General features: G+C 46.5%; 2 protein-coding genes across 6 annotated transcripts in view; both read right to left on the bottom strand.

Moving 5' to 3' along the window:
• The window catches only part of LOC126539601 (uncharacterized), a 95,405-nt gene extending 77,599 nt beyond the window's left edge, over positions 1–17,806 (bottom strand). Inside the window, exons 1-2 of one of the 5 annotated variants that reach the window (XM_055075372.2) lie at positions 17,046–17,806; positions 13,839–13,957 (exon numbers count right to left, since the gene is read on the bottom strand). In XM_055075372.2, the coding sequence (XP_054931347.1) occupies positions 13,839–13,957; positions 17,046–17,116 (190 nt within the window). In that variant the 5' untranslated portion in view covers positions 17,117–17,806. The remainder of the gene's footprint in view (positions 1–13,838; positions 13,958–17,045) is intronic. The other 4 variants (XM_055075371.2, XM_055075373.2, XM_055075375.2 and 1 more) reach the window with 4 other exon arrangements.
• Positions 17,807–24,317: 6,511 nt separating this feature from the next.
• Positions 24,318–27,243, bottom strand: part of wls (Wnt ligand secretion mediator) — a 42,208-nt gene continuing 39,282 nt past the window's right edge. The window contains exon 13 of the mRNA XM_050186244.2: positions 24,318–27,026. Within this exon, the coding sequence (XP_050042201.1) occupies positions 26,905–27,026 (122 nt within the window). The 3' untranslated portion in view covers positions 24,318–26,904. The remainder of the gene's footprint in view (positions 27,027–27,243) is intronic.

The raw sequence follows: 27,243 nt of genomic DNA, 5'->3' as shown, positions 1-27,243 counted from the left end.
ATGTATGATCTCTGCAGATGGAGTGACCACTCTTTCGATTCTCCATATAAGCTTTCAATGGGGCTAGTTCTGAATGCGCCTGTGGCCAGACGGATACCCAGGTGGTCGACGGGATCCAGCATCTTTAGTGCGCTCGAGGCGGCGGCAGAGTTGTATACTACGGCAGCATAGTCTAACCATGATTGAATGAGGCTCTTGTAAATATTTACTATGCACTTTCTGTCGCTATTCCATGTTGTGTGAGATAGTATATTCAGTAAGTTCGTGGTGTGCTGATACATCTGTCGCCATTTTTTTATGTGGAACGCTTCGACAATCTCCATTTTAGTATGATCCCTCGAATAGAACAGGAACGTTTTGTTATTAAAAATTTTTTGCAAGGGTTGTTTCTTCCGCCCTCTTTCTTTTTTCTCTGCATCTGTCACAGTGCAGGGCCAAAGTGCCTCCTGCCTTATTCTTTACATGCCAATGGTGTTCCCTTGCCCTTTCTTGGCCACACCTGCCCGTTTGTTCAATATAAATGTTGTCACATGTCAAGGGAATAAAATACACTAGCCCACAAACACATGTAGTGCGTTTCGTGTATGGTTGAACACTGTGGGTCTACTCTTTTTCTTGCCTGTCACCATGGGGCACACTCTACTGAGCTTGCATGGAGACCAAAAAACGACCTTGACCCCGTAGCGGCTTGCTACTTTTCTGATGTTATGTGAAACTCGATGAATACAGGGCATGACCTGCAGTTTTTCTTTCTTAGTAGCCTCTTTCTGGTGCTTTCTGCCTTTAAGTTTTGCAAAAGACTTTCGCAGGCGCCAGTGATTAAACTCTGAGGGTAACCAGCCGAGAGGAAGCGCCTAACTTGCTGATTGAAACTGGTTTCTAACTTGCGCTCGCATAACTTGTGCATAACTATTGCTCATAAAAAGACACTTGGCAAAGGAAAATTGGGCACGTTCTTCAATCAAACCTGCGGACGATAGTTGGCTAGGGCCCCTTTTTAGTCCGATCTTCGACGGAAGTCGTCAGACACCTGGAAGGAGGTCTTCCGACGGCTACGACGGGGTTCTTTATAGCATCGAGGACCTGTTCTACTCAATCCCGCATGACGGTCTGTTCACAGCTATTAGGCAACAAATTCAAGAGACCGGAGAAGTAGCCTTTCAGAATACGGCAGGGGTGAGCACAGAGCATTACCCTGAACTGTTAAGCTTGATGGAAGGCACTATGTGCAGAAGGCTGGAATATGTATAGGTTCTTCAGTTGCACCTTTTCTCTGCGATACATATCTGTCGGCCTTTTATCGACGAGTTCAACAATTAATTTACGGGCATCATGTCGTGCGCATTTTCCATTCTGTTGATGACTACTTAGTCATACTCCACGCATCCACACAAGATAAGCTTAATAATGCCGTAGATCGCCTATTAAAGATATTCCAATCAGCTTCCGGGGGCTCACATTCACCAACGAGTTAGCCAAGGATGACTCCCTTCAGTTTTTGGACCTCAGTCTTCATTTTGATCCAAAACAAATCTGTTGATATTACAACCCAAAGACAAAGAAGGTCCCACTGCCGTTTGAAAGTGCACATTCTAAACTAGTTAAGAGAAGCAACATAACCCTAGCTTGTAAGTCCACCCTGGAAAAATCATGCGAGCAAAATTTAGAAACCAGTTTCAGTCAGCAAGTTAGGCACTTCCTCTCGGCTGGTTACCCTCAGAGTTTAATCACTGGCGCCTGCGAAAGTCTTTTGCAAAAACTTAAAGGTAGAAAACACCAGAAAGAGGGTATTAAGAAAGAAAAACTGCAGGTCATGCCCTATATTCATCGAGTTTCGCACAACATCAAAAAAGTAGCAAGCCGCTGCGGGGTCGTTATTTCGGCTTCATGCAAGCTCAGTAGAGTGTGCCCCATGGTGGCAGGCAAGAAAATGAGTAGGCCACAATGTTCAACTATGCACGAAACGCACTACACAGATTGTGTTTGTGGGGCAGTGTATTCGGTTCCCTTGACATGTGACAACATTTATATTGGACAAACGGGCAGGTGTTTCAATGAAAGGACACGGGAAGACCAGTGGCATGCAAATAACAAGGCAGGAGGCACTTTGGCCCTGCACTGTGACAGATGCAGAGGAAAAAAGAGGGCGGAAGAAACAACCCTTGTAAACCAATTTTAATAACACAACGTACCTGTTCTATTCGAGAGATCAGACTGAAAGGGATATTGCCGAAGCGTTCCACATACAAAAAAAAAATGGCGACAACTGTATCAGCACGCCATTTGTCTCGTTACTTCCAGAACAAGTCAATTTTCTGGAATATGCCTTACAAAAAAAAAAAAAGATTCGTTTTGGCGGTGTAAGGTTTTCTTTTTTTTGTCTTTTGGTTTTGTTTGTTGGTGTCTTGTGCTGTGAGTGCCGCCGTGCGTTAGTTTTTCACCAGGTCTCACTCTTTACATAGTCACGCTTGTATATTCCATAGTAGCCATCATCCCCTCACCCCTTTTCATGGTTGTTTTCATTAAGCCATATTTTGAAGCTTCACCCCTTCATTACGTTATTTCCACATTTGTTGACCAGTGTGATATTCCCCGTTTGTAGTTTTTGTTGTGCCTGTTTTTTTTTGTTTTTGCTTTCTTCAGACGATTTTATGCACTCATCCTTCGCGTTTACACTGGTTATTTATTAAGTGCCTTATCCGTTTCCTTCACATATTCGCGTTATCTTCTTGTTTTTCTTCCTGTTCTTTTATTTTATTTTTTATTTTATCTCTCCCTCTTTTATGATGCTGCAAGAATGGCTCATGGTTATTTTGGTAATCGCTTGTCACAATCTTGGATACACTGTTTTTATGTTTATCGGCACATGTGACTGACAATGCGGACACGTGCACAAGTTCTCGAATGGAATATATTTATGTTGTTTGCTTTCCAAAAATAAACAGTTGGCAGTCTGCGCTCGTGGTGTGGTGTGTGTTTCCTTCCTGTGTCTTCGTTTTCTCGCGCAGTTATAAGAAACGTCTAAAAAATGGTATGGAAGCATGGCCAAATTCAGAGCGCTAACCACTAGGACACAGGCTAAGGCACCAGAAAAGACAGGACACGGCGCTACTCGCAACTGAAAGATTTATTCGAAAGGTTCAAGACTTTATAAATCCGACATGTCCTACTTCATCAAACGTCATTAAGCGTCATAAAAAGAGGAAAAACAAAACAATAAAAGAACAAGGAACACAAAAATATGTCATCGTTTTCTTACGTGCGCTTTTTGTGTGTATGCTGGTTCTCTTTTTTTTTGTGCTATTTTTATGACGTTTGGTGAAGTAGGTCGCGTCGGCTTTATAATGTGTTTAACCTTTCTAATAAAACTGCGAGTAACACCGTGTCCCGTCTTTTCTTGTGCCTTAGCCTGTGTCCTAGTAGTTCGCGCTCTGAATTTAGACACACTATTAAGGATAGGTTCGGCACGAAAGAAAGCGTAGTTCAGGCTCAGATCCAGCAGCAACAGAGAAGCCTGAGAGATCAAAATCTAGCACAGAAAGCTTTTATAGAAAAAAAGCAGAAGGAAATGTCCCTAATAACGCGACAGCAGGACCCGATGAAATCCCAATACAGCTAATCAATAACCACGGTCCAAAGAGCAAGGTAATGCTGACTAATGCCATAGAGCAGGTGAATAGAACGAAGAAAATTCCGGTTGGACGGCGTGAAAGCAAGAACCTCATCTACAACGGCAAAGGTGATAACGATAACAGTTCGCACAGGCCAGTTACAGTAACGTCGGTGATACTGAATGGCAATGCAAGCCACAAAATAGGAACTGTCGAAGTGGATGGGGAATAATGATGTACTGGGGGAACTGCAGAATGGGTTCAGGCCAGGCAGAAGCTTAGAGGTTAATATAGTTGTACAAACTCGGTGCACAGTGCATACAGATTTCAGTAGCTCAGAATAAACCGTTGTCGATAGCATGTCTAGGAGCCTACGACAACAAAGACAGGTAACTGTTATGGGATATTCTTATAAACATGAAAGCGTAGAGGACCATTTCGTGGAGCTGCTGAGGGAGCTATATAGAGATAACCGTGTACAGGTTGTATGCGAAGGTCGAAAAGGTAATGAAGTGGTGCGAATTCAACAAGGACTGAAGCAAGGATGTCCTCTGTCTCCATTGCTGTTCACGCTTTATGTTAAGGGCACAGAAAGTCGACTGGAAAACAGCGAAATAGGGTATGATTTATCCGACATGCGTAATGGACAAATGGTGCAACGGAACTTCCCTGGAATGATGTATGCGGACGACATAGTGCTACTAGCGGACAATAAAAGAGATTTACAGACACTTGCGAATTTCTGTGGCAACGCAGCGACAAATCTAGGCCTCAAGTTTAGCAGAGAGAAATCGGAAATTATTGTCTTTTATGAAGAGACGAGTAAGTACGTGGTGTCAATTCAATTGCAAGCCGTACCCACAGTCAAGCAATATACCGCGTGTTTCAGCGAACACTCAAAAATTTTTAAAGGTTGCCTGTGGCAGATAGAACAATTCTAGCTGTTACGGTTCACTGCGTGCGGCGATGAATGGAACGGATACCAAGCGCCTGAAACACGGCGTGCCTAGTCGTCACGCTTGTCAACATGGAAAGCCTTATCTGTAGGGTGGGTGCCAACGGGATTACGCACCAGTGCGAATCCTACTCTCTGTACTCCGTTCACCACCTCTACGTCAGTGAGTGGTTTATCTCCGAATTCCTGTGTGGGCTGACCAGTGTGATGACAAGGCCCTCTACCAGAGAGCACGAGAGAATCAAGTTGCCCGGATGGTGTAGGGTATAAGAAGGTCAGCGAGGCGCCACGTGCATATCTTCTCTGCCCGTGCAAGCAGAAGCCTGGACACCAAACGTTTCTGTACTTTTTGTCTTGGAGCACCCCGCTCACCCGTAACGATGTATCAAACTTCTGTTATTTGGTTTTACATAATCTAGACTTCCCTGCAGGACCCTGTTCCATGGTCAACCTGGTTCGAGCTCCAAGCAGACGCTGTTTAAGATCGCCGAAACCCCGTCCCCGTAACAACTGGTGGCAGCCGTTGCAGACAACTGGCAAGCAGGAGTAGGATTCGGATCTACGAGCCTCATCTACCAAGCCGCAACTGAATGCAGCGTTTGCGATGGTCTACGCAGGATTCTTGGATGCAAGGTGGTGAGTGCGGGACCTTATCTAACGAGTTTTGCCAGGTTTTGTTGAAAGGCTAAAACAGAATGGGTAATTCGAGCTATTGTTGTGACCTAGTTAGGTTCAGGCAAGATAGTTGTGTACAGTAGAGAGAACAACACTGAAAACAGCCGTGAACTTGAAGTCATGCGTAAATCGGAGTTGGAGCTGGTGAAGGGGTTGCATGTGGATGTCACTGACGCACACCGAAAAATCAAAGCTCATTGAGGTTATTCTTGCTCTAAAGAGGCTGATGATGATGAGCTTACGGAATGCCTGGAGATCATTAGAGAGAGGGAGACTGCAAGAAGTCAGGCAGAAGAGCGTGAAGAACGGGAACGTAATGTACAGAAAGAGCGGGAGCGGGAGGAAAGGGAACACGCACTTGAATCGAAGCGACTCGAGCTTAAAATGCAACGCGCTCGAGCAGCAGGGCAGAAGAGCGAAGAAAACAGTGCAGGAGAGGGCGTATCGTTAATGATGACTAATAGCTAATGCAACCCTTTAAGCTCGGAGAAGACATTGGTTTCTTCGTGCTGACCTTCGAGCGGACGTACGAGAAGCAAGGCTTCTCCCGCCAATCGTGGCCATAGCGTCTGCTCACACTATTACCGGGCGAGGCAACGGACGCAATAGCTCGTTTAACCAGAGAGGAAGCTGAGGATTATGGTAAGGTAAAGTCCAGTTTGCTGAGAAAGTAAAGGCTGTCATCGGAAGCGTTCCGACGGAAGTTTCGCGAAATGGACAAGGCCAGGCATGAGTCCTATACAGAGTTTGCATATAAGCTTATGTCATACATAGAGAAATGGCTCAAGGAACAGAATGCCTATGGTCATCCCGCAAAGGTTGTTCAGAGCTTTGCACATTAATAGTTTTATAACCGGCTACCTGAGAACATGAGGTACTGGGTTCAAGATAGGCCATAAGTTAGCACGACAGCCTGAGCCGCTGAACTAGCCGAGGAATTTGTAACGCGTCCGGCTCGCCAAGTCAGCGACGGTCGAAAAGGCTATCCCAATTGCAGGCTCGGCAGGCCGAAGCCCCGACCGGAAAAAGGAAATCACGAGCCTACGATTGAGGGTACCTCAAAATGTAATACTTCATGATCGGAAGGGACCCCTGAAGTTAAGGCAGAGCAGCATAAGAAGTTGGAAGCGGGGAAACTACAACTGTGCTACAACTGTCACAAACTAGAGCACACTGCTGCGCAATGTAACAAGGCAAAGGAAGTGCTTTTATCGGTCGGTCGCAATGACGAGAACACGAAACTGCTAGACCTGCACACGCGCGTCCTTCACGTAAACGGAAAGGCAATGTCGATCGCATACTGCGTGACTCCGCGGCTACTATGGACGTGGTTCACAGCTCTTATGTGGAACCTGAGATGCTCACGGGTGAATGCGCCTGGATTAAGCAATCTGTAGAAGCTCACAGTGCATCTCTTCCGGTCGCAAAGGTTCTTTCGGCACACTTCAGACGGAAGCTGCCATATCATCTCCGCTTCCTCCGCAGTACCCTTACCTGTTCTCAAATAGGTCGCATCAGAGTATGCGCGAGAAAGGAGTAATGTTAGGGGAGGCTAGCGTGATGGCACTAACGATATCGAAAGCTCGTGAGTTACCTACAAAAGAAGTCGCGAGAACGGCACTGAGGTGGATAGCCGTTCGGAACCTCAGAAAGCGGAAATTGAGAATACCGCACCCGGGGAACATCAAATTACGAATGCTGCCATCCGAGACCTTGACGATGCCTCCATATCTCACCCAGTCACCTACTTTAACGAGTGCTGGGAAGCAAGTGCCCTCCCTGCCTCCTGGAAGCATGGAAAAATCATACTTATCGCAAAACCCCACAAGCCCATCACCCCAGAGAACATCCGCCCCATTTCTCTTACATCCAGTCTCGGCAAGGCTTTGAGTACATAATCCTTGCCCGACTAACAAAGCACATGGAAGAGAATCACCTTTTCCCCACAGTATGGTGGGCTTTCGTGCGCATCTATCTGCGCAGGATGCCCTACTTCAGGTTACGCACGATGTGCTTGATGATACCATCCCCCATCTCACTAAAGATATCCTGGCAGTTGACCTCACTAAAGCATTTGACAGAATTTGACACGCTGCCATCTTACGGTAACTGCATGTACTACAGGTAGGGCCAAAAACTTACAACTACGTTCGCGCCTTCCTCTCTGGCCGCACTGCCTCCTTACACATTGATCAGCTCAGCACACCCCCTTTTACACTCGGCGAGTTTGGAACACCTCAAGGCGCGGTCCTCTCCCCACTTCTATTTAACATTGCTCTCATCCCTTTAGCCCTGAAGCTCAATCTCATCCCACACCTAAAACATACTCTGTACGCTGATCCCCTATCGCCCTCACTCCCACCTTGCACATCCTTGGCCTCTACCTGCAGGATTCCGGACGCAATGACCATACCCTTAAAACACTGAAGGCTTCCACGCAACCAGCGTTGCAGCTTCTACGCCGCGTATTTTCCATGCACAAGGGTTTACACGAAGCAAACAACATGAAAGTTGTATATGCCTCTACGCTTAGCCGCATTCTGTATGCCACTCCATATCTCAAGCTGAACCGCACGGAAATCTAGCGCGTGAACGCCATGATCCGCCTTGCAACTAAGGCAGCCCTAAGCCTACCCCGCAGCACCAGCACAGCCAAACTCCTTGCACTAGGCATGCATAACACGCTTCCTGAACTAGTTGAGGCGCCCCTTCAGACGCAGTACATAAGACTATCCGCGATCGGCACTGGCCGCAATTTCTTCGCCTCCCGTCGCATCAACATACCCGCTAATCAGTCAACCCTTACAGCCATTCCTCGACACGTCCATACACCCCTTGTAGTGAAACCCCTTCCTCGAAACGTCCATCCCCAGTATCACATCTCTCGCCGCGTAGCTCGCGCAAATGCCTTCCACAAGTATTACGGACAAGTAGAGAAAGCCATTTGGGTAGACGCCGCATGTACAACGCAGGAAGCTGTAGCAGCTGCTTACAACACAGCCCTACCCCGACCCCTAACTCACCATCTTCCCTCGAGCTCTACACCTGAGGAAGCAGAGGAGACCGCCATCGCCTTAGCCCTTGCACTTTCGGATGCTGAATATACATCTTTAGCGATTCCAAGACTGCTCTGTCCAACGTTGCCAGAGGCAGGATTCACACCCCTGCCTGGAACTTGTTAAACACCCCCACCCAGAATTTACCACGCAGGGTAGAGCTCCGGTGGGTGCCGGCTCACTCTGGGAACCCCGGAAACGAGGCTGCTGATAAATTGGCCCGAGGTTTGATTTGCCGGGCTCAGGACAGCCTCGAACCGGGCTTCGCGAGGGAGCGGGCGCACAGATTTGCGGAGCTCACGCAAGTACCCCGTTTGGACCGTCGGACTTACCCTCCACCCCACCCCTCCCTGACCCACTCCCAACAGATCCTCTGGAGATGACTCCAGACCCGCTCTCTCCCATCCTCTCAGCTGATATCCCGCTACTGTGGCACCTCCCCTACATGCTCCCTATGCGGCGACCCTTACGCCACACTCTACCACATCATTTTGGCTGCCCTGCTGATCCTCGATCTTCCGCAGGGACTGCCGGCCATTTCAAGGTGAGAGGACTGGGAGGTCTTGCTCTCGTCTACGGACCCGACATCACAGCTTACTGCGGTGGCTCGGGCTGCCGACGTCATGAACAAAAGGAACATGAACGTCTCGATGTAGTGTGAGACCGTGCGATGGTCCAGGGACCCAGGAGTTCAAACTCACTTGCTACGAATAAAGTTTTTCTGTCTGTCTGTGCCAGCGCCGATCACTCCCGGATCGATTTTTGCCGCAGCTGCCGCAGGATTCCCTCTCTGCGAACCAATCGGAGCGCGACTCGGCAATTCCAACGGTGGCGGCCAAGCCCGACGCGCTCGTCATATCGCAGTCTTCGAATGCGTCGCGACATCGGAAATACTCATCGAATTGATGCCTTACCGCCCCGTCCTTTTCGACAAGTACCACGTGTGAAGCACAAGGACCACGCGTTAAGGGCGTTATACTTCGAAAGGAAGACAGAATGGGAGCGGTGCTTGCCTGCTACCATGTTGGCGCTGAGGACTGTGCAGCACGAAACAAATGGTTTTTCGGCAGCAGAGCTCGTATACAGCCGCTCGCTGCCATCACCGCTGCGCGTGCTCTGCGAATTAAGAGACCTGCGAATTATGGGAATTAAGACCCAGTTGCGGTCGGGTACGTACTTAAGCTACTCGAACGCTTAAGGAGAGCGCAGAAGTTGTCAGAAGAGACCATGGCTGAAGCCCAGCATACGTCCAAGGTGTATTACGACCAGACAGCTAGGACTCGTCGATTTGCAGTCGGCAATAAAGTAATGATACAGCGGCAATCGCAGAAAAACAAGCTCGAGGTGCAGTGGGAAGGTCCCGCAAACGTGGCTCAGAAATTGTCCGACACGAACTACGTTATAAGCGTGCCTAGAAAGCGGAAGTTACGGCCGGTTTATTACTGTAATCTGCTCAAGCCTTACAGGGAACAGGAAGCAGTTATATGCATGATGGCAAACGTTCCCAAAGAGATTCCGGTAGAGATTCCGGGGCTCATGTCAGTCGCTAAGGGAGAGGCTAGGGAACAACTAATTAGGGGAACTAGTATCTAAAGCGCAGCTGGAGCCTGAACAAATGACGGAGTTGCAGGAAATCCTGAACGATTTTCAGGACTTATTTGTAGATAGGCCAGGAAGGACATCTGTTCTTACACGCAACATCAAGCTCACTTCTTCGGAGACGGCACGGTACGTTCAAAGGCTTACCGGGTGTCACCGCGCCAGCGTGAGATTATGGATGCAGAGGTGGGAAAAATGTCGACTTAAGGTGTGGTCGAGCGTTGTGAGAGTGATTACACCTCGCCTTTGATCTCAGTTGAGGTGTCGGGCAAGGATCCGCAGGATACGCGTTTTTGCGTAGATTACCGCAGACTAAACGCGATCACTAAATCTCAAATTTACCCTATACCAAACATATCTAAGGGCGCATCGAGAAAGTTAGCAGCATCCGATTCATTTCTACCCTGGATCTAGTTCGAGGCTACCCACAGGTTCAGCTCACAGAGAGGGCTAGCACATATTCCGCCTTCATATCTCCGTTTGGAATGTTCCACCCTAAGGTCCTAAGCTTCGGTATGAAAAATACACCGTCCTCTTTTTCAAGCCTTATGGACAAAGTGGTGCGTGGACAGGAAGAGTTCGCCTTGCCTTACTTAGATGATGTCGCGATATATTCTGCATCCTGGTCGGAGTATATGCAGCATCTCAGGGCAGTGCAGGCCCGCCTAGGTGAAGTAGAGGAAGCTTTAGCTCGGGTCCAACTCCGACTCGGCCTCTTCAAATAGATGTAAAACGCGAGAACGCTTTTCTGAGATAGCCCATAGACCAATTTTAATAAAATATGTTGCATTTGAGAGAGAAATTTAAGTTCTAGTGACTGTAGGAAGCGGAATTTCAATTTAGGGCCTGAATTCCAGTGAAAGAATTTTCCAAAATTAGGAAGTTCGAAAAAATAAATACTAGCACTAAGTTTACAAATTAATAGCTCTCCGTCAAGAACAGATATCGCGGTTCCGTAAACGGCACCCATTAGACCATTCAAAACGGTCAACTTCGATATGTCAATTTATATATTACGTGAATTTGTTACGTTGTGTACAAGGGTTCTGCAAAAGTGTATTTACACATCACTATTTTTTTTTTAGATTCATGTGTAACATACCAATTTTATCCGCTTTAGATGTGCTATGAGATGCAGCTCACAGAATTGGAATATCACTTTTCATTGCTGAGTTAAGGAGTTGTAAAATTGATAGTTTCGCTTTCTGAAAATTTTCAATTTTTGCCATATTTTAGTAAAAACAATTCACCATGTAAATAAGAAATTCGAAACCAACAACCACTAGATATTAAGTTCCTTTAAATGCAACAAACCTCTTCATGTTTGGTGCAGTGGTTACCGAGAAAAACGAATTGTCCTTTTACGTGTATTTAGATAGGCGCACCCGAGCTAAGGTTTCCTCTTAACCATCAAGGCACCAAAATGCCAAATGGCGCAAGCGGAAGTGATCTATCTCGGTCACGTAATCGGACAGGGCCGCCGCCGTCCGTCTGAGCTAAATGTGGCAAATTCCAATTAGGTGGCTGCGATACGAGATTTCCCGCAGCCGCGGACAAAGACAGATATCCGAATTTTCTTAGGGGTCGCCGGATACTGTCAGCGGTACATCCCTAGGTATTCTGAACTAGCTAGCGCTCTAACTGATGCTCGTCGAAAAACGCAGCCACAGAGCATCCTCTGGGACGAAAAAAAGAAATACTCAATCAACGCCCCGAAGAGCGCGCTGGCGAGAGGCCCGTGCTGAGATCGTCGGACTATACACGAAGGTATTTGCGGTTCAATGCGAGCGAGCGAGGCACGGGCGTCGTACTATGCCAACAGGGAGAGAGCGACGAGGAACACCCCATCCTTTACGCAAGTCGGAAACTCACTTGAACTGGTGGACTGGGCGGAAAAGGCCAAGCAGGCCCAGGGCCTTACTTGAGCGCTAACCCTCAGCCACGTCCCTCTTTACCCTTCCCCCTTTCAATAAAGTTTATCACCACCACCACCACCACTAGTCGAGAACAGGCCTACAGCGCTACTGAGAAAGAGTGCGCATGTCTCGTATGGGCTGTTCAAAAATTGTTTTGCTATCTTGCGGGCTCGCTGTTCGTCATCGAAACGGATCATTGTCCTCTCAAATGGTTGCAGGCAACGTATTCCAGAAATGGCAGTCTCCTGCGCTGGAGTCTTGCTTTGCAGCAATGTTCTTTTGCAATACGCTATAAAAAGAGGACTCTCAATGGCAATACCGATAGCTTGAGTCGAAGCCTCTAGGATCGAGAATCAGACTCAAACGTTTCCCAAAACTCGTGTTTTTCTTTTTTTTTTTCCTGACGTAGGATTGGAAAGGTCTTATTTTGGTTTACGCAGTTGGGTCGGGTCATGCCTTGTGACGTGTATAACAAGCTCGTGTAGGTATCTAGTGCCGCTGCAAGTTCTGTAAAATGTCACTTTTGAGTGGGAAGTAAGCCTCGTGGAGTCCAGCGAAAATTTGTCTCGCGCTTGTTCACTGAGCGGCTGAGTCTCGGTGTAGTTCTGCCGACGCGTGCTATGAACGAGAAACTGATGCAGACCCTTCTGGGGCATCTAGACTCAAACCGAGACGTTGGGCGACGTGGGAAAATGCCCACGTCTTTCGTGCTTCACAGAGCTGTGCGACAACCGACGACGAGTACAAGCACCGACCTGCGTCATCCCCATCCCATCGGGATCTCCTTCGGCGGCGGGGCAGCCTGTTGCGGTTCACTGTGTGCGGCGCTGAATTGAACGGATTCCAAGCGCCTGAGACACGACGTGCTCAATCTTCACGCTTGTCAACATGAAAGACTTGTCCGTCGGGTGGGTGCGACGGTATTATGCACCAGTGCAAATCCAACTCTTCTCTGTCCTCCATTCACCACATCTACGCCAGGGAGCGGTTTCTCTCCGAATTTCTCTGCGTGGGCTGACCAGTGTGCTAACAAGGCCCTCTACAAGGGAGCGAGAGACAATGAGGTTGCCCGGATGGTGTAGGGTATGAGGCCAGCGAGACGCCACATGCAGATATTCTCTGCCCTTGCGTGCAGGAGCACGCGCGCCGAACGTATCTGTATTTTTTTTTTGTCTTGGAGCGCACCGCTCACCCGTAACGAGGTATTAAACTTCCCTTATTTTTTACATCATCTCGTCTTCCCTACCTGACCTTCTCCGATGGTCAACCAGGGTCGACCTCTAAGCAGACGCTGTTGAAGGTAGCCGAAACCATGTCCCCGTAACAACTGGTGGCAGCCGTATCACAGTTCATCAGCTGGGGAGGTATTCTGTAAGAGTCCACCTAGCGGACATATCCATTTCGTCTGCTGTTGAAGTTCTGATTGGCTGGGCTGGGCTGCGCATCCGCAGCAGTGAGGCACCACAACCAATCAGCACTACAGCAGCAGACGAAATGGACATGTCCACTAGGTGGACTCTTACAGAATACCTCCCCAGTTTCAACATATTAATTCCCGAGCTTTCCGAAGAAATGCATTGGCGTTCCAGCTATTATTGTGCTTCAACGTATAAAACGACGTTTCGTTAAGAAAGTGACTGGAAGGCCAGTGCGTTTCTCCGCAAAGTTCGGGAATTAATAGCTCGAGACTAGTGTCATCCTGAGAATTCGTCCCAAGTGGATCCGCCTAGCTTGCGCTAAGGCACTCAACTACTTCAATTTGCTGCTACAGGAATGTTCCGATCAAAACGCTATAGTCCAAACAGCCAGCGCGCGCGGTCAGACGAATACGAGAAAGCACAATATGTGCGTCGGGCGCGTAGATCAGCCGGCGCTTAATACGTCACTAGAAACACGTAGGCGTTGCAGCGATATTCTCGTCGTCACGAGCAAACTGTCATGACTGAGCTACAACGCAAAGCAACAACGCTGCCGCAAACAATAGCAAGCATTCAGGAAAACGACAAACTTTGGCACTCCGACTTACTTGATTCTGCGGACGGCTGTCGGCGGTTTTGTGCAAGCGTGCTGATAGACGGCGACGCGGCTCTCCGCCAGGAGGAGGAGTGGCGCTGGTGTCTCGCGGCAAACACAAAGGTAGGAGCCCTGTTAATTGTACAAGTATACATAAGCACCGCACATATATTGACACAAAGAAAAGCAGGCTAGCAGTTGTTTCCTTAAAGGGACACCAGGCTTACGTTCATGAAGAGCAAACGAAAAGAAAAGAAAGAAAGGATAGAGAAGAGGAAGGCACGCCACATCACACACATAGCATGAGAAGTACAAGAGGGAGTCCCGCAGTCGATAAAAAAAAAATCTGTTACAGCTTTGACTGCTTGTATCGGTTGACACTCGACGTTTCGGGGGAAGACATGTATAGTTATCAAATCTTAACGCATCAGCGCAGACTTGTGTTTATATGTTCGACTACTCGCTTCAAAGTACTATGGAAGCGCTACAATAAATGTCGCGCTTTGAAGTTTAAACAGGAAAAAAAAATGTCAGTGATGAAGCCAAATTATTGATGCATCATATTTAGCCGCTTATTCTCGTAATTCAGCTTGAATTAAAGCTGTCTTGCACGACATTCGTAATACAGCTTTAATGATCAGTCGAATGCGCCATTACCGGAGATTAAAGCACAGTGGAGCTACAGCGGAAAGTACAACAATTCATGCAACAACAAGTTTTACCCACAGTGTTATGGTACTTCATACTGCTGCTTTAAGTCTTATGCATGCAGCCGCGTTGTGGAGAAGGCAGGCTTGTTCACGCACTTACACCTCAGTGTTGTTTTTTTTTCTTTTAATCGAAGCTTTCTTTGCCTTTTCGGCTTTCCCACTACTGCTACTGTCTGACACGCGGAGTAGGGGGGGGGGGGGGGAGGGAGGTGTTCAGAGCGCGTGTATAGATGACAGGAGCACGGCAGAGAGGAAATCCGACACGAAAAATTCGTTTGGACCTTTGCACAACATCGAATGTGCATAGTGTATTGTGCAAATGTGCACAATGGGAAAAGGTGAGGTGAGAAAGCGAGGAAACACTACTACTACTATATACACGACGTGGTTGCGGGCAAACGGGATTAATTTATGTTCAACGTACGGAACTGTACGTTTCTGCTATTTCGGAAAAATAAACATGCTAATATATCAGACAACTTAAGCAGGGCGTGCAGAAGCAGAGCCGCATTAAAGCGCGTCGTAGGGCCTGGAAGCGGTCACACGTCAAATCAACACTTCTGTGCCCGCCGCGGTAGCATTGCGGCTATGGCATTGCTCGAGGTCGCTGGTTTAATCCCAACCGCGGCAGCCGCATATCGACGAGGGCTAAAAAAAAGACGCTCGTGTACGCAGATTTAGGGACACGTTAAAGAACACCACGGTGTCAAAATTTGCCCGGAGTCCGCCAGAACGGCGTACCTCATAATCCGATTGTGGTTTTGGCACGTACAGCCCCATAGTCCAACTCAAGTTTAACGCTTCTGCCATGACGCGATGTGTCGCGTGAGGCAATGACAATGCTCAAACCTCTCAAGGTTATGAAGTATGGCGCCCAACAACGCCTCAAGCAAATACGTACCCCTGCGCGTTCCGTGTACTGTGCAAGACCAACAGCAATGGTGCACGCAACGTAACGTTTAACATCAACTCGCCACTCTCGTGTTCGACTAAACGTTGAAGAAATCAAACAGTCGCCGTCGACATCACCGCCAATTATGGTCAGCCAAAGCAAACAGCACAGGAACCTTCGCTTACATCGATTCCCACAGTGCGTTCGTGCGATCGGCACATCCATGACACATCTTTTGCCTTTCTTTTTTTTTTTTCTCTCTCTCTCTCTCTCTCTCCTTTTTGAGCGACAGTTGATCTGCAAGCCAGCGTATAGCTAAAGGAGACGACGGAAGGCACGGGGTACGCGCATCGCTGGAAACGCGAAACCCTCTCCACTTTTTTTTATCGGCACCGTCACGCTAGTCACACGCTAGCACGACCACCATCCTCGACCCGGTGGGCGCTGTGCACAGGGCTAGCGCGCTGCAGCTCGTACTGACGATGACGTTTGCGAAGTTCCGAAGGCGGCAGCAAGTGCGTCTGGCGTACAGCGATAATCTGATAAGAGGGTACGCATTTCGGTAGAAGCGGTCGACGGTAAAGAGCGCGACAAGTAATACGCGTGGAAATTCACAGAGCTGCGACAGACGCAAGCATATTTGGAATAATTAATACTTACGGCAACGGAACAATGTAAACGACCAAGCACCGTTTTGGTGCCTGGTTCCATCGAACTCGCCGCAGATAAACATGGCGGCCAGCCTATATAGTAAGTATATATGGTGCGGCTCGGATGAGAACATTCTGAAACGTCCGTTGCTACAAGTGCAAGGCTAACCGCGTTTTGCTTTGTGCGCTCTTAGCTGCACGCTAGACGGGAAATAATGTTGAAGTAATCGCGTAATAAACGCCGCGTCATGGTGGCGCGGTGACACCGCGTCAAAATTCAGCGAACACTTCTCGCTGTCGGGGTTGACATCACAGGTGTGGAATTGAGGCCACATGTTAAAATCGCCATAAAAGGGGCACACAACGTACACAATTATTTCGAACAACGAAGCCACATCCAAAGCGGCTTAGCTTTACAACAAGCATTGGCTTTGAGGAGCAAATACCGAATGCTGTCGAAGGAAGACACATTAAGCCAGCGCCAGTCGAGGCAGTTTCCTAAATTTCGTTAGTTAACATCACTTGGGTACAAACTTTTGAAGTATCAAGGCAATTAGCGTGGCTTTAAAATCCTGCGACTTAAAATATTGGCAATTAAAATTAAAAGAACAATTTAATTAAGGTTATGGCGTTTCACGTGCCAAAAGCACTATTTGAATATAAGGGACGCCGTAGTGGGGGGACTCCGGAATAACTTGGACCACCAGTTCTTTTTTTTTTTTTTACGTCCACCTACATCAAAGTAAACGGGTGCTTCAGCATTTACCCCCCCCCGTCGAAATGCGGCCGCCGTGGGCCGGGATTCGGTCCCGCGAAGTTTTACGAAGCTCAACAACAGTTTACCAAGTTCAACAACAGCTTGTTTAAGCGAAATTACAATGCGCTGTTGATGGCAGAAACAGAGGGACTGTGCTTGCGAACCCAATTTTCAGCTTATTAGCACAAAAAGTAATATCAGTGCCACTTACCGCACTTGCATCCACGTCGTCCGCTGCCGGGCCCCGACGGCGTTCTGCCGCTGTCGCGCGGCGTTGCGCATGCGCGGCCGTTTCCTAGGCGACCGGACCGAACCACGGAGCACAGTTGCCGCGCCTACGGGTTATCGTCGCCATCTGCGTCTTTGTTTCATGGCGGTCTTTCCTGCTATCGTCATCATCTATCGTGCGATGCAGCGTGCAGTTCGCCGACGCGTTTGCAGTCGGCACTTCGTAGCTCGTATCAAGAAAATTGTGAGGCGCCGATGTCCGACGCTATATTAAAAACTACAATCGTACGCTGAATAGATGCCGTCTTCTTTCGCGGCCCTCGGCTATCCCCTTCAGCCAAGGCGTACAGCGCTAAGCGATTGAAATACGTTACTCAGAACGCGTGGCTGCTAGCTTTCTTTTTTTTTTTTTGCGCCACCGGTGGCCACTGAATTGATGCATTTTTGTATCTGAAAAAGCGAGACCCCCTGTGATGCACTAGCTGTGACCGCATGATTGACCAATATGCCGGATATATAACATAATATATATATGCAAGAAAGTGACCTCGACGCCACTTTTGGCCTCGTAGCCAACGAAGAAAATAAAGGATTAGACAGCGCTCCGAGTCTCTGACTACTTGCATTTCTGCATCTGTATTAAAGCAGTTCCAGTGAAAGCCACGTCTGAACAAAGCAATATACAGGAGGCTCTGACCACTAGCATGGCCAAAACAGTAGAAAAGAGAAATATACGCATTTATCATACTCCACCTCAGAGCTTAGCGCTAGTTCTTTCTTTTTTTCGGACGTTCGCTATGGTAGAAGCAGAAGCTTCTAGCGTGCTTCATCGCCAATGTTACCATGCACTGAAGCGATTACGTACGTAGCATGCGATACGGTTCCTGTACAGACAAAAACAAAAGGCTTTAATGCCAAAATGTTTGCCTTATACGAACGATATCCCTTAACAAACCTACTACACACATTTAATTAACCACCAACGGTATAGCTTGTGAGCTAAATAACCAATATACTTGCACCATAAAGATATGCAGATGACGGATCGAGCCGCATTTCGTGGTTCGTATGTATAGGTCAAAGATGATGACTGAACCGAACGGAGCAATGCATACATGTACACACGTTGTCCGCAAGGTAGTAAAATAATAACAATAATAAACATCGTCCAATATAAAAGGGCGCACCGGATATGTATTCGAAACAGGTAATTTTCCATGTGTGTACTCGTAATAGGGAAAAGTTCCATGACCAGGATTCAATTTAACAGAAAGGCAACATAACAAATAGCAGTGAGCGAGGTTCTAGCTAACTTGCACATTTGCAGGAATCGTGGTTCAAACACAGATGACGCCTTCCCTTTCATATTGGACGAGGTCGTGCCAGTAGCTGTACTTGGACATCCTCGTAAGAATTTTTTTCCACTGAAGACATTGAGTGATATTTCGCGGCGCCAGGAGCATGACTGCCTGTATTTGTTGCCTTTATTGCGCCACGTATTCGAGTGTTTCGTACTTGGGCGCGGAAATTATTTCGCATGCTTTAACGTTTGCTACCGCAATTTAATGATCGACCGTTAATCTCCGATTAGAAGCTCGATATCCGGGACAGCACGCATATATAAACCAAAGCCTGGCCGAAACTGGCACCGACAAATGTGAGATATTCCCATACAGCATACTAAAACTAAAAAAGAAAAAAGAAAGATAGATGCGCTCTAGTAGGCTTTCCCACAATGCTAACGTGCCTAAAAGGTGCGAAGACTGGAGGTCGGTAGGAACGGGGAGGAAAATTAGGGACGTGGCTAGGAAGGAAAAAAACTACTCGACCACCACATTAACTGCTCAAGTAGGCAATTTTTTTCTGTGACACAACCACTGACGGCTTTCTCCCACACGTGTCCTTTTCACACCGTATCGAGTAGGCTTCGAACGTCTCGCGTAGATCCCCTTCTCGAAACGTCGACTTGAGTGGCATATCTTGCTTTACCAATGTTGGTCACTTCCTGCCTTCTGTCTTGTTTGGCTTGACACACGCATTGCCAGTTACAACGGAAAGTTTATCGTAACGAAGCACAGTAGGAGCTTAAAGTCACCAGGTGTACTAGACATATGCGTGCAGTATTCATTGAAGAAGCTGGGTGGAAAGCTGCAGCACCGCAAATCCCTTTAGAGGGACGCTATATTTAGGAGAAACACAAAATCAGTTTAGACTGATATATATGAAATAGCAATGAAGCCAGAGAAGGTGTTATAGGTGAAGTTATTTCTTATATTCAACTGAAGTGCAGAAATAACAAGTTAGGGAAATAAAAGTGGACGAAAAGCCGCAGGTGTGTACAGAACCCATATTGGGGGCTGGATGGATGGATGGATGTTATGAGCGTCCCCTTTGGAACGGGGCGGTGGGTTGCGCCACCAAGCTCTTGCTACTATGCTGCCTAATATCCTACCTAGGCTAACCAATGAAAAAAGAAGAAAAAAAAAACACTATGAACTACCACGTCCAAATTCTCTGATACCCTATTGCGAACTGTGCTTTTGTACGTCTCCGTCTTTTGTCGTTCCCCTACTTTTCTTCCACCAATCCTCCAATCGCCTCTTACTAATGTCTATTGCGGACCTGTTTGCTTTACCACTGCTCCCGCTGAACCCAAGGGCTTCAAGGAGGCCAGTGGTGCCTAAATCGACCGCTGGGTAGACGTCTTCACATTCTAATAAAATATGCTCCGTCGTTTCCCTAGCTTTACCGCAGCAAGCACATGCTTCTTCTTCCTTCTTATATCTCGCTTTATAGGTGCGTGTTCTAAGACATCCCGATCTCGCTTCGAAAAGTAATGAGCTTCCCTTTGAGTTATCATAAATGGTTTCTTTCCTGATTTCGTTTTTTCCTCTTAAGTAGTTACTCATGGCAGGTTTCTTTTCCATTGCCGCCACCCATGAGATTAATTCAGCCTCTCTGACTTTCCGCTTGACCTTCTTTGTTGCTGCGTTGCCCACCCCACAGGCCGCATACTTGCTAGTAAGCTTCCTAGTTCTTTTCCTCCACTGTGAATCAATGTTTTGCCTGTACAGATACCTGAACACTCTCCCAGCCCATTTACTTTCTTCCATATTCCTCAGCCGTTCTTCATACTCAATTTTACTGCGAGCTTCCCTCACTTCAAAACTAGTCCAGCCCATATCCCCCTGCACAGCTTCATTTGTAGTCTTCCCGTGAGCGCCCAATGCGAGGCGACCCACTGACCTTTGGTTCCCGTCGAGTCCTGATTGTACCCCTGATTTAAAGCAAACAACCGCATTTCCAAAAGTAAGTCCTGGAACCATTACCCCTTTCCACATACCTCGGACGACCTCGTACCTATTGTATCCCCATAGCGCTCTGTGCTTCATTATGGCTGCATTTCTCTTCCGCTTGACTGTTATGGTTTTTTCCTGTGTTTCCATATATCCATCGCCTTCGTTTATCCATATACCAAGGTATTTATATTCTGTTACCCGAGGTATTTCTTGGCCCTGTATCTCCACTGTCTGTTCACTGTTTTCATTGAATACCATCACACCTGATTTTCTAACACTAAATTTCAAACCTAAATTGTTGCCTTCCTGTCCACAGATATTAGCGAGGAGTTACGGAGTCGCCATCTGTCGGAAGCGCCTCCCTTGCGTAGTATGAGGGATCACGCGGCGCCCTCCTCATAGGTTTCGCTTACGGCGCTCAATAAAAACAACACGCGGCAGCACTCCTGGACATTTATGTAGGTACTCTCAAAACGAGGGAAGTTTTTGACTGTCGATACAATAATCTTGGGCAAACTGAAAGCACAGAATCGTTTACAGACGCTATCTCTTTACCGAATACGTACAGTGAACGCCACTGCGCGCGGTCGCTGCGATGGAGTCTCCCGAACCGGCTTCTTGCGTGAAAGGCAGGCAAACGCTGAGTAAACTATGTGAAATATGGTCTTATAGTGGGCTGTCTGTATAACCAAATGGGGTATAACCGAATGAAGCCTCAATGCAGCGATCGCACCGGTTCGCGGCGACCGACTGCGCGTCTGCATGCATGTCCGCGCACGTTTTGCTTTCGCTGCGAGCGCGTTTTTGCACCGTGCCGCGAGCTTTAGGCCGTAGCATTTGACAGTACACTAGCAACTATTGTTGCATGAACGCTATCATAACTATTCAAAAATAATTTCGTTATAGAGACTTCGACGCCTACGGCGACTGTGATGTGCCGTCGCGACGATTCAATCTTTTTCAGTCTTCTAAATTCTTGGACATTTCAATATTTCTCCAGTTGCGTCGCACCATATGTTTGTCGGTCTTCTCTGAGTGCGATTTCCCTCTGCTTCTTTTTCGTAATCCAGTGCATTAATTCATAACACAAACATGACCATATGTCATGCCTTCGTTTAATGTGCGTCTTACCGCTCCCTTTCCGTTCCAGTGAACTTGCCAGTATCTAGCATCAACAAGTTCATAGACCAAACCGTCATGACATTAGCCAGGCAGCGGACGCGGGCGAGCGTCTCAGTGCGCGTTTTCTGCTACTCACCAAAAATCGTGCAGGCCCGGTGCCGTAGCAGAAATCTTCCTCGCGTCTGTGTTTGCTGCATACACGAGTTGTAGCCGATGGCTGTCTACCGGATCTAAGTTTCGCCAGCCAAGCTTCACGCAGCTCCTTGTCTTGCGGCTACGTGTGAATAAGGCTGACACCGGGCTCCGTTGCGTACGTCCGGCACTGCGGCACCGAGCAGTAGCCTACCATGCTGCACGCCTCCAAAGGCAGCCACTACCTATTATAGTGCTTTCAAATGTTGCCAAGCAGGCACCCAAGGCGGTTAAGCCTCACCACTTAATCAGAACCGCGGCGCAGGTGGGACTTTTAAACTTTCGTTTTCAGCTCGCTTCGGCGCTTCCGAAGCAGCCGCTGTGTCCACGTGATTCCTCATGCGACGTCACGCCGACGGTGGCGCCAGCTTTTCCAGTGGTGGAGCTCGCCCCCAATATCCTAAAAGTATGCGTGCAGTGCTTTGCCAATTAAGCTACGGTAAACATTGCTTACAGCGCGTACATAGAAGGACCGAAAGAACGACAAAGACAAGTGCTGGTGGCGCTTTCGATCCCTCGCCCACATTTTTGGGTTTTTATGTATGTGTACGTACGAATTAACGCTTCTACAACAAATGTTTTTACAATGAAAGCACCTTTATAACAAAGGATTGATTATTATCCCGGCCTAATTCCCATCTTTCATGCGTACTGCAAACGCCTCTACAAAGACCAGTGTAACGAATTCGCCTGTACAACGAAGAAATTTAGGCGCATCAAGAGCTGATTTGTTGCTGTATAACGAACGCCACATAGTGGTGCCACTCTGCATGCCCTCCGCAGATGCTACTCAGCTCCACTCTGCGTTAATTGCAGCAATAGCGACGCACTTCACAAGCATGCCGTTGCCAGTGAGTGTTACAGTTATGCTTTATATTACTGCTTCAGGAATCACTTAACTCGTACGCAGCTTGTCGTAGCACAGCAGTGAGTGCGGCGGCTGATGGATTAGTTGCGGTTGGTGGCGATGTGAAGTCGTTATAACACCGACTGCGCCTTCAAAGACGGCGTCCGACGGCGTCTTCAAAGCCTTCTAAGGCGGAACGGACGCAAATGTCAACGATGGCAACAGTGATGAAGAGCTCGTAAACAAAGTAAGAATTTTGACGGCAATGAAGGTGATCGCTGAATCAAATGAGCTGCATCTTTACCTCGTGTCACTCCCGCGTTTTACCGCAGAGCGCGCCATGAGTATTGGTACAAAATCAGCTGCAGTGGCACATTCGGCCAGATGGAATATGTGCCAAAAATAGCAATTTATTGCAATATCTATCTAGCAATATCTATCTTGAATTCCTGTTAAATATATCCATTGTTGGAAGTGTTCAGGCTGCTCTATTGTTAGCGTTACAGTGCGCAATCTTTACAATGAAGTGACCTGTATAACAAAGGATTTTTGAGGTCCGAAGCATTTCGTTATAAAGGCGTTTGACTAATTTAGCCCCGAGTGTTTGTTAGCTAGCGCCATTCGAAACCATGGAGGCATGCTGCAAGTCGTTGCGTTGTTGGGTCTGTTGCCACATGAATCCTCATTTTATTGAGGGCAATTAGATACTTCATTGCGGTGACAGCATGCCTTCCTTGCAGCCATTAATGTGCTTAGTGAAGCAGCTTGGTTTCGTGCCAACCTTCGCAGTTACCTCAGCAGCTTGCGTGCATGTCACAGCCTGGCACTACAGTGTATGCTACTTCCACCTTGTGCGCCTGTGTTGTCAACAACGACCAGCCTGCAGATGCTCTCACACAGGATGCAGCTGGAATGAAACAATGCAGTACCTACTCCACAATGTTACATACACGGGTGTCCGCAAGAGAACGAGCGTGGAGGGATATGGCTGGATTTGTTACATAACTAAAGAACTAATGTAAGCAAGAGTAAGCAAGCGCACTTGCCAAGTTGTCTCAGTTGTGATGGGATAAAGGTCAATGTGCTGTTCATGCAGTACATATATGCTCCCATCCATCACTGGGCTTCCTTTCTGATTGCAACGAATTTCATTCAAATCAACGTATGGACATGCCTACTGCAAGACAGCTTTCCCAAGTTCCACAGATACCCTCATCAGCAGTACGTCCCTACTGTCCTCAGGTCCATATGGGTTCAGTGCAGGCAAAACTCTGCCAAGAATTTCAATTTAGCCTGTCAAGCATGAACTGCATTACCTGCTCAATTGCCATACCACCTGTGCAATTTCCTTACTTAACTAATCTATCTAATCTCTACAATGCCTATTTTCCTTAGTGCCAATCCAGTTATCTTAATGGCACACTGGCTGTTCTGTCTGCCAATATACACTTGAATATTGCCTCGAATATCCTCTAGCAGCATTTAATCACTAATCTACACTGCAGTCTTCCTTCCTCATTTTAAGCCTTTCCTGTACCTCGCTCGTTACACAGTCCATTCTACACCTTATTGACCTTGTAAGACTAAATTTTGGCACTTTAGGTTAGTAATATTAGAACAGCGATCGTGAGCTTTTCAAGAATACAATCGTATCAGCAAGGGTTCACTTCTATCTCGCAATCACAGTCCGGCCCATTTTTTATTGGAACTGGGAACAAACTACACCCTCTCCTTAACATAAATTCACAATATTCACATGACCAACGCTTGGACATAGATATATGTAAAAGCAGTGTTCGACAGGAAACCGTTTATTTTGCAAAACTGGCTCACATTAGCAAAGACAGTTCCATTCCAGGTTCTGCAATGTGAAGCAATATATCAAAACTTAAATAGAAAGGAGCCAGTTACATAACACACCAAGTTCACACTGCTTTGTTATGTAAGGTAACAAAAAGTGTGAAAGAAATAGAGTGCAGTTGCACGTAGAAAAATGCGCACCACATAATAAGTTTGTAGTTAAAACACATGCCATTGCACTCCAATAATAGCACAGCACATGCCACAATACGACGTGCAGACATTCTAATGCTATGAAACACTTCTAAGAGAAAGTGTTAGCTCTTGCCTTATCCATTGAAATACATGCAAGACGTGGAAATGCACTTGTGAAATAGCTAAAAGTATATGGATGCGTTTTTGCATTGGAAAGATTACTATTCTAGCAAGCTGTTCTGAGAAGACTCAGTTTAGGTTTTCATACAAAAGCTAACAAAAAAACCTGAAAATCTTTATAAATGTAACCACACTCGCACTTGTGCATCCAGAACTAAAAGAATGACATTTACAGTTCAGGAAACTTCATCTACTAGAGTATATAAGGCAAATAAAATCCGTACATGCACACGACTACTTTGAGAATAAGAGACAAACGTAGTGTGGAACTACTCCTTTCTGCATAAAGAATAAGTTCATATAACTTTGCCTACTTAAAAGGCTCTTCTAGATTCTATTTACAGAAGTGCAATGCTTACTTTCTTGCAGAGCCAGAGTTGCTAATTTACGAAAAAAGTTTCAAACATGAAAAAATTTGCTCCCTACAGTCACCAGAACTTGACTCATTCAAATGTTATGTTTGTTCATGCCACTTAAGCACTTTCCTCACAAATGCATCCAGTTAAGGAATGTACGAGCTGAACTTTGCTCTTGCAAGTATACGCAATACCTTTGGCACACATCTAGACAAGCAAATACGTGCAGCAAAGATGACACACTAACCACTGATGCACAACCTACTTTAGCAATTTTCGGCAAGCTAGGAGAAAAAAAAAATCACAGTTTTCATAAAGGTTGCTGACAAAAAAGTTGTCACTTGCACACACCATTTAAAGCTGCTCTTCCAAAAGCCGGGAACTCGTTTTTTAATGCCAGAACCATACCCTGTCACAACACTTCACTGGCCCCAAAAATTTCATTGATATGACAAAAGCACATATGGAAAAAATAATAAAGAACCCAGTTTGTGCAAAAATATAATTTAAGTAGCAATAGACCAACTAACTTATTTATTGCAGGTGCAATCATGAAAAAGTTCTAAGTGCTATTAGCAGTGGAAGTAAAAGCAAACCAGTTCACATAGACCACACTGCTTTGTAGATACCACTGCAAAATAGGGTATACATATATAAACAGCTGCCACAGTTAGATGTGTCAAGTGAACATACCAACAAAGGAAATGGTGAGTCTCCTGAACCATCACAATTACGCATCTACAAAACAGTGCTATTAAAGCCATTGAGACTTTGTAGTGCACCAGGGGACAATACATACAAGTAAATGCCCATTTTGAATAACAAAAACATGGCAACGACAATAACACAGTTCACCAAACTTAAAAAGAAAAACAAGTGACTTTCGCACACAATGCGACACACAAAGGGAGCCTTGAAACAGCTGTGACAAATCAAGACAATGTCGTATAGAAGAAAAAAAAATGAAATTGTCTCGAACATTCAAAAGAAGTACAAAGTAAAGCATGAAGCATAGGCAAGTATGGACTGAACTACATAGTGATAAGTCTCTACAAAGTCTAGCTGTATAGAAGCTAGCTGAACAAAAATGTGAAACAACCCAGAGACTCCAAAAAGAACATGAACCGACCTAACATAACTACTGTGATCAGTTACGAGTAAAATGCCTGCAAGGCTGTCAGCAGAGTATTGCATGATTATTCACACTGGTCTTGCCGCAGTGCTTCCCAAACTTGTGACTAAGGAGAGCCATGCCATATTTAGCCAAGCGGTCACCAATGCAACTAAAGAGCTTCATGGACTGCCAACAATTACAATAACAAGCTAATGGCAGTTTTCCAAAACTCAAGAAGGAGTACCTTTCTACAAGCAGAAACCATAAACAATGCATAGTACATGTTCACTTTTGACTTTAGTGCATTGACTCCAATGAGGACGAGCAGAGGCTGTACTCGAATGCAGAGTCGGAAGTGAGAATGGTAGCACCTGAACTTTAATCTTGAGTTGAGAAACTGTCCTCTGACAACTGAACTCACTCACGTCATCAGCAAAAAATTTTCTGCTGGAAGTTGTTGCCGTTTGTAAATTTTTATCCGAGCAGGTTGCCTGCAGCCATGCTAACTCCGACACAAACACTTGCTGCATTACTGTTTTTTGGTATTGTCAACATGAGCAAGCTTCCAGGCAGCAAAGTTTGGGAAGTACTGCTTTACAGCAATACTGAGAGAAAATACCTGTTCATATGGCTGGTCTTGCAAGAGTTGGGCCGATAAACCTTGATTGTCCTAAAAAGCGAGATACAAAAAAAGAAAGAAAGATTGGAGGACTGATGAGTTGTATAACCAAGATAAACTAATCCAAGGCTGCCTTTTTAGCAAACTCTGTCAGCGATGATGACTCTGTAGGCTCTGTGGGCACAGGCTCTGTCGTGGTAAGCCGGCTGAATTCGATTTCTTCCTGGCTTGTGGAGTGATCTGGATGGAAGTAGCAAAGTGAGGCATGCACTCTTTCTAGACACTTCTAAAAGAATCCATGAAGAAACTTCACCATGTGCACAAAGAAAGATGAAAGACAAAATTACAGGTTTAAGCAAAAGCTCTGCTACAGAAAACTTGCATATAATGTGAGAACAGGCCAGTCATACAGTTGAGCCTCGTTTTAATGAAGTCACATCCAAAATAAAAAATACCT

Source organism: Dermacentor andersoni, chromosome 11 (assembly GCF_023375885.2).
Source record: "Dermacentor andersoni chromosome 11, qqDerAnde1_hic_scaffold, whole genome shotgun sequence".
NCBI classification, from domain to species: Eukaryota; Metazoa; Arthropoda; class Arachnida; order Ixodida; family Ixodidae; genus Dermacentor; species Dermacentor andersoni.
The sequence above is the reverse complement of the archived record's forward strand: the minus strand, read 5'-3'. Positions and strand labels throughout refer to the sequence as shown.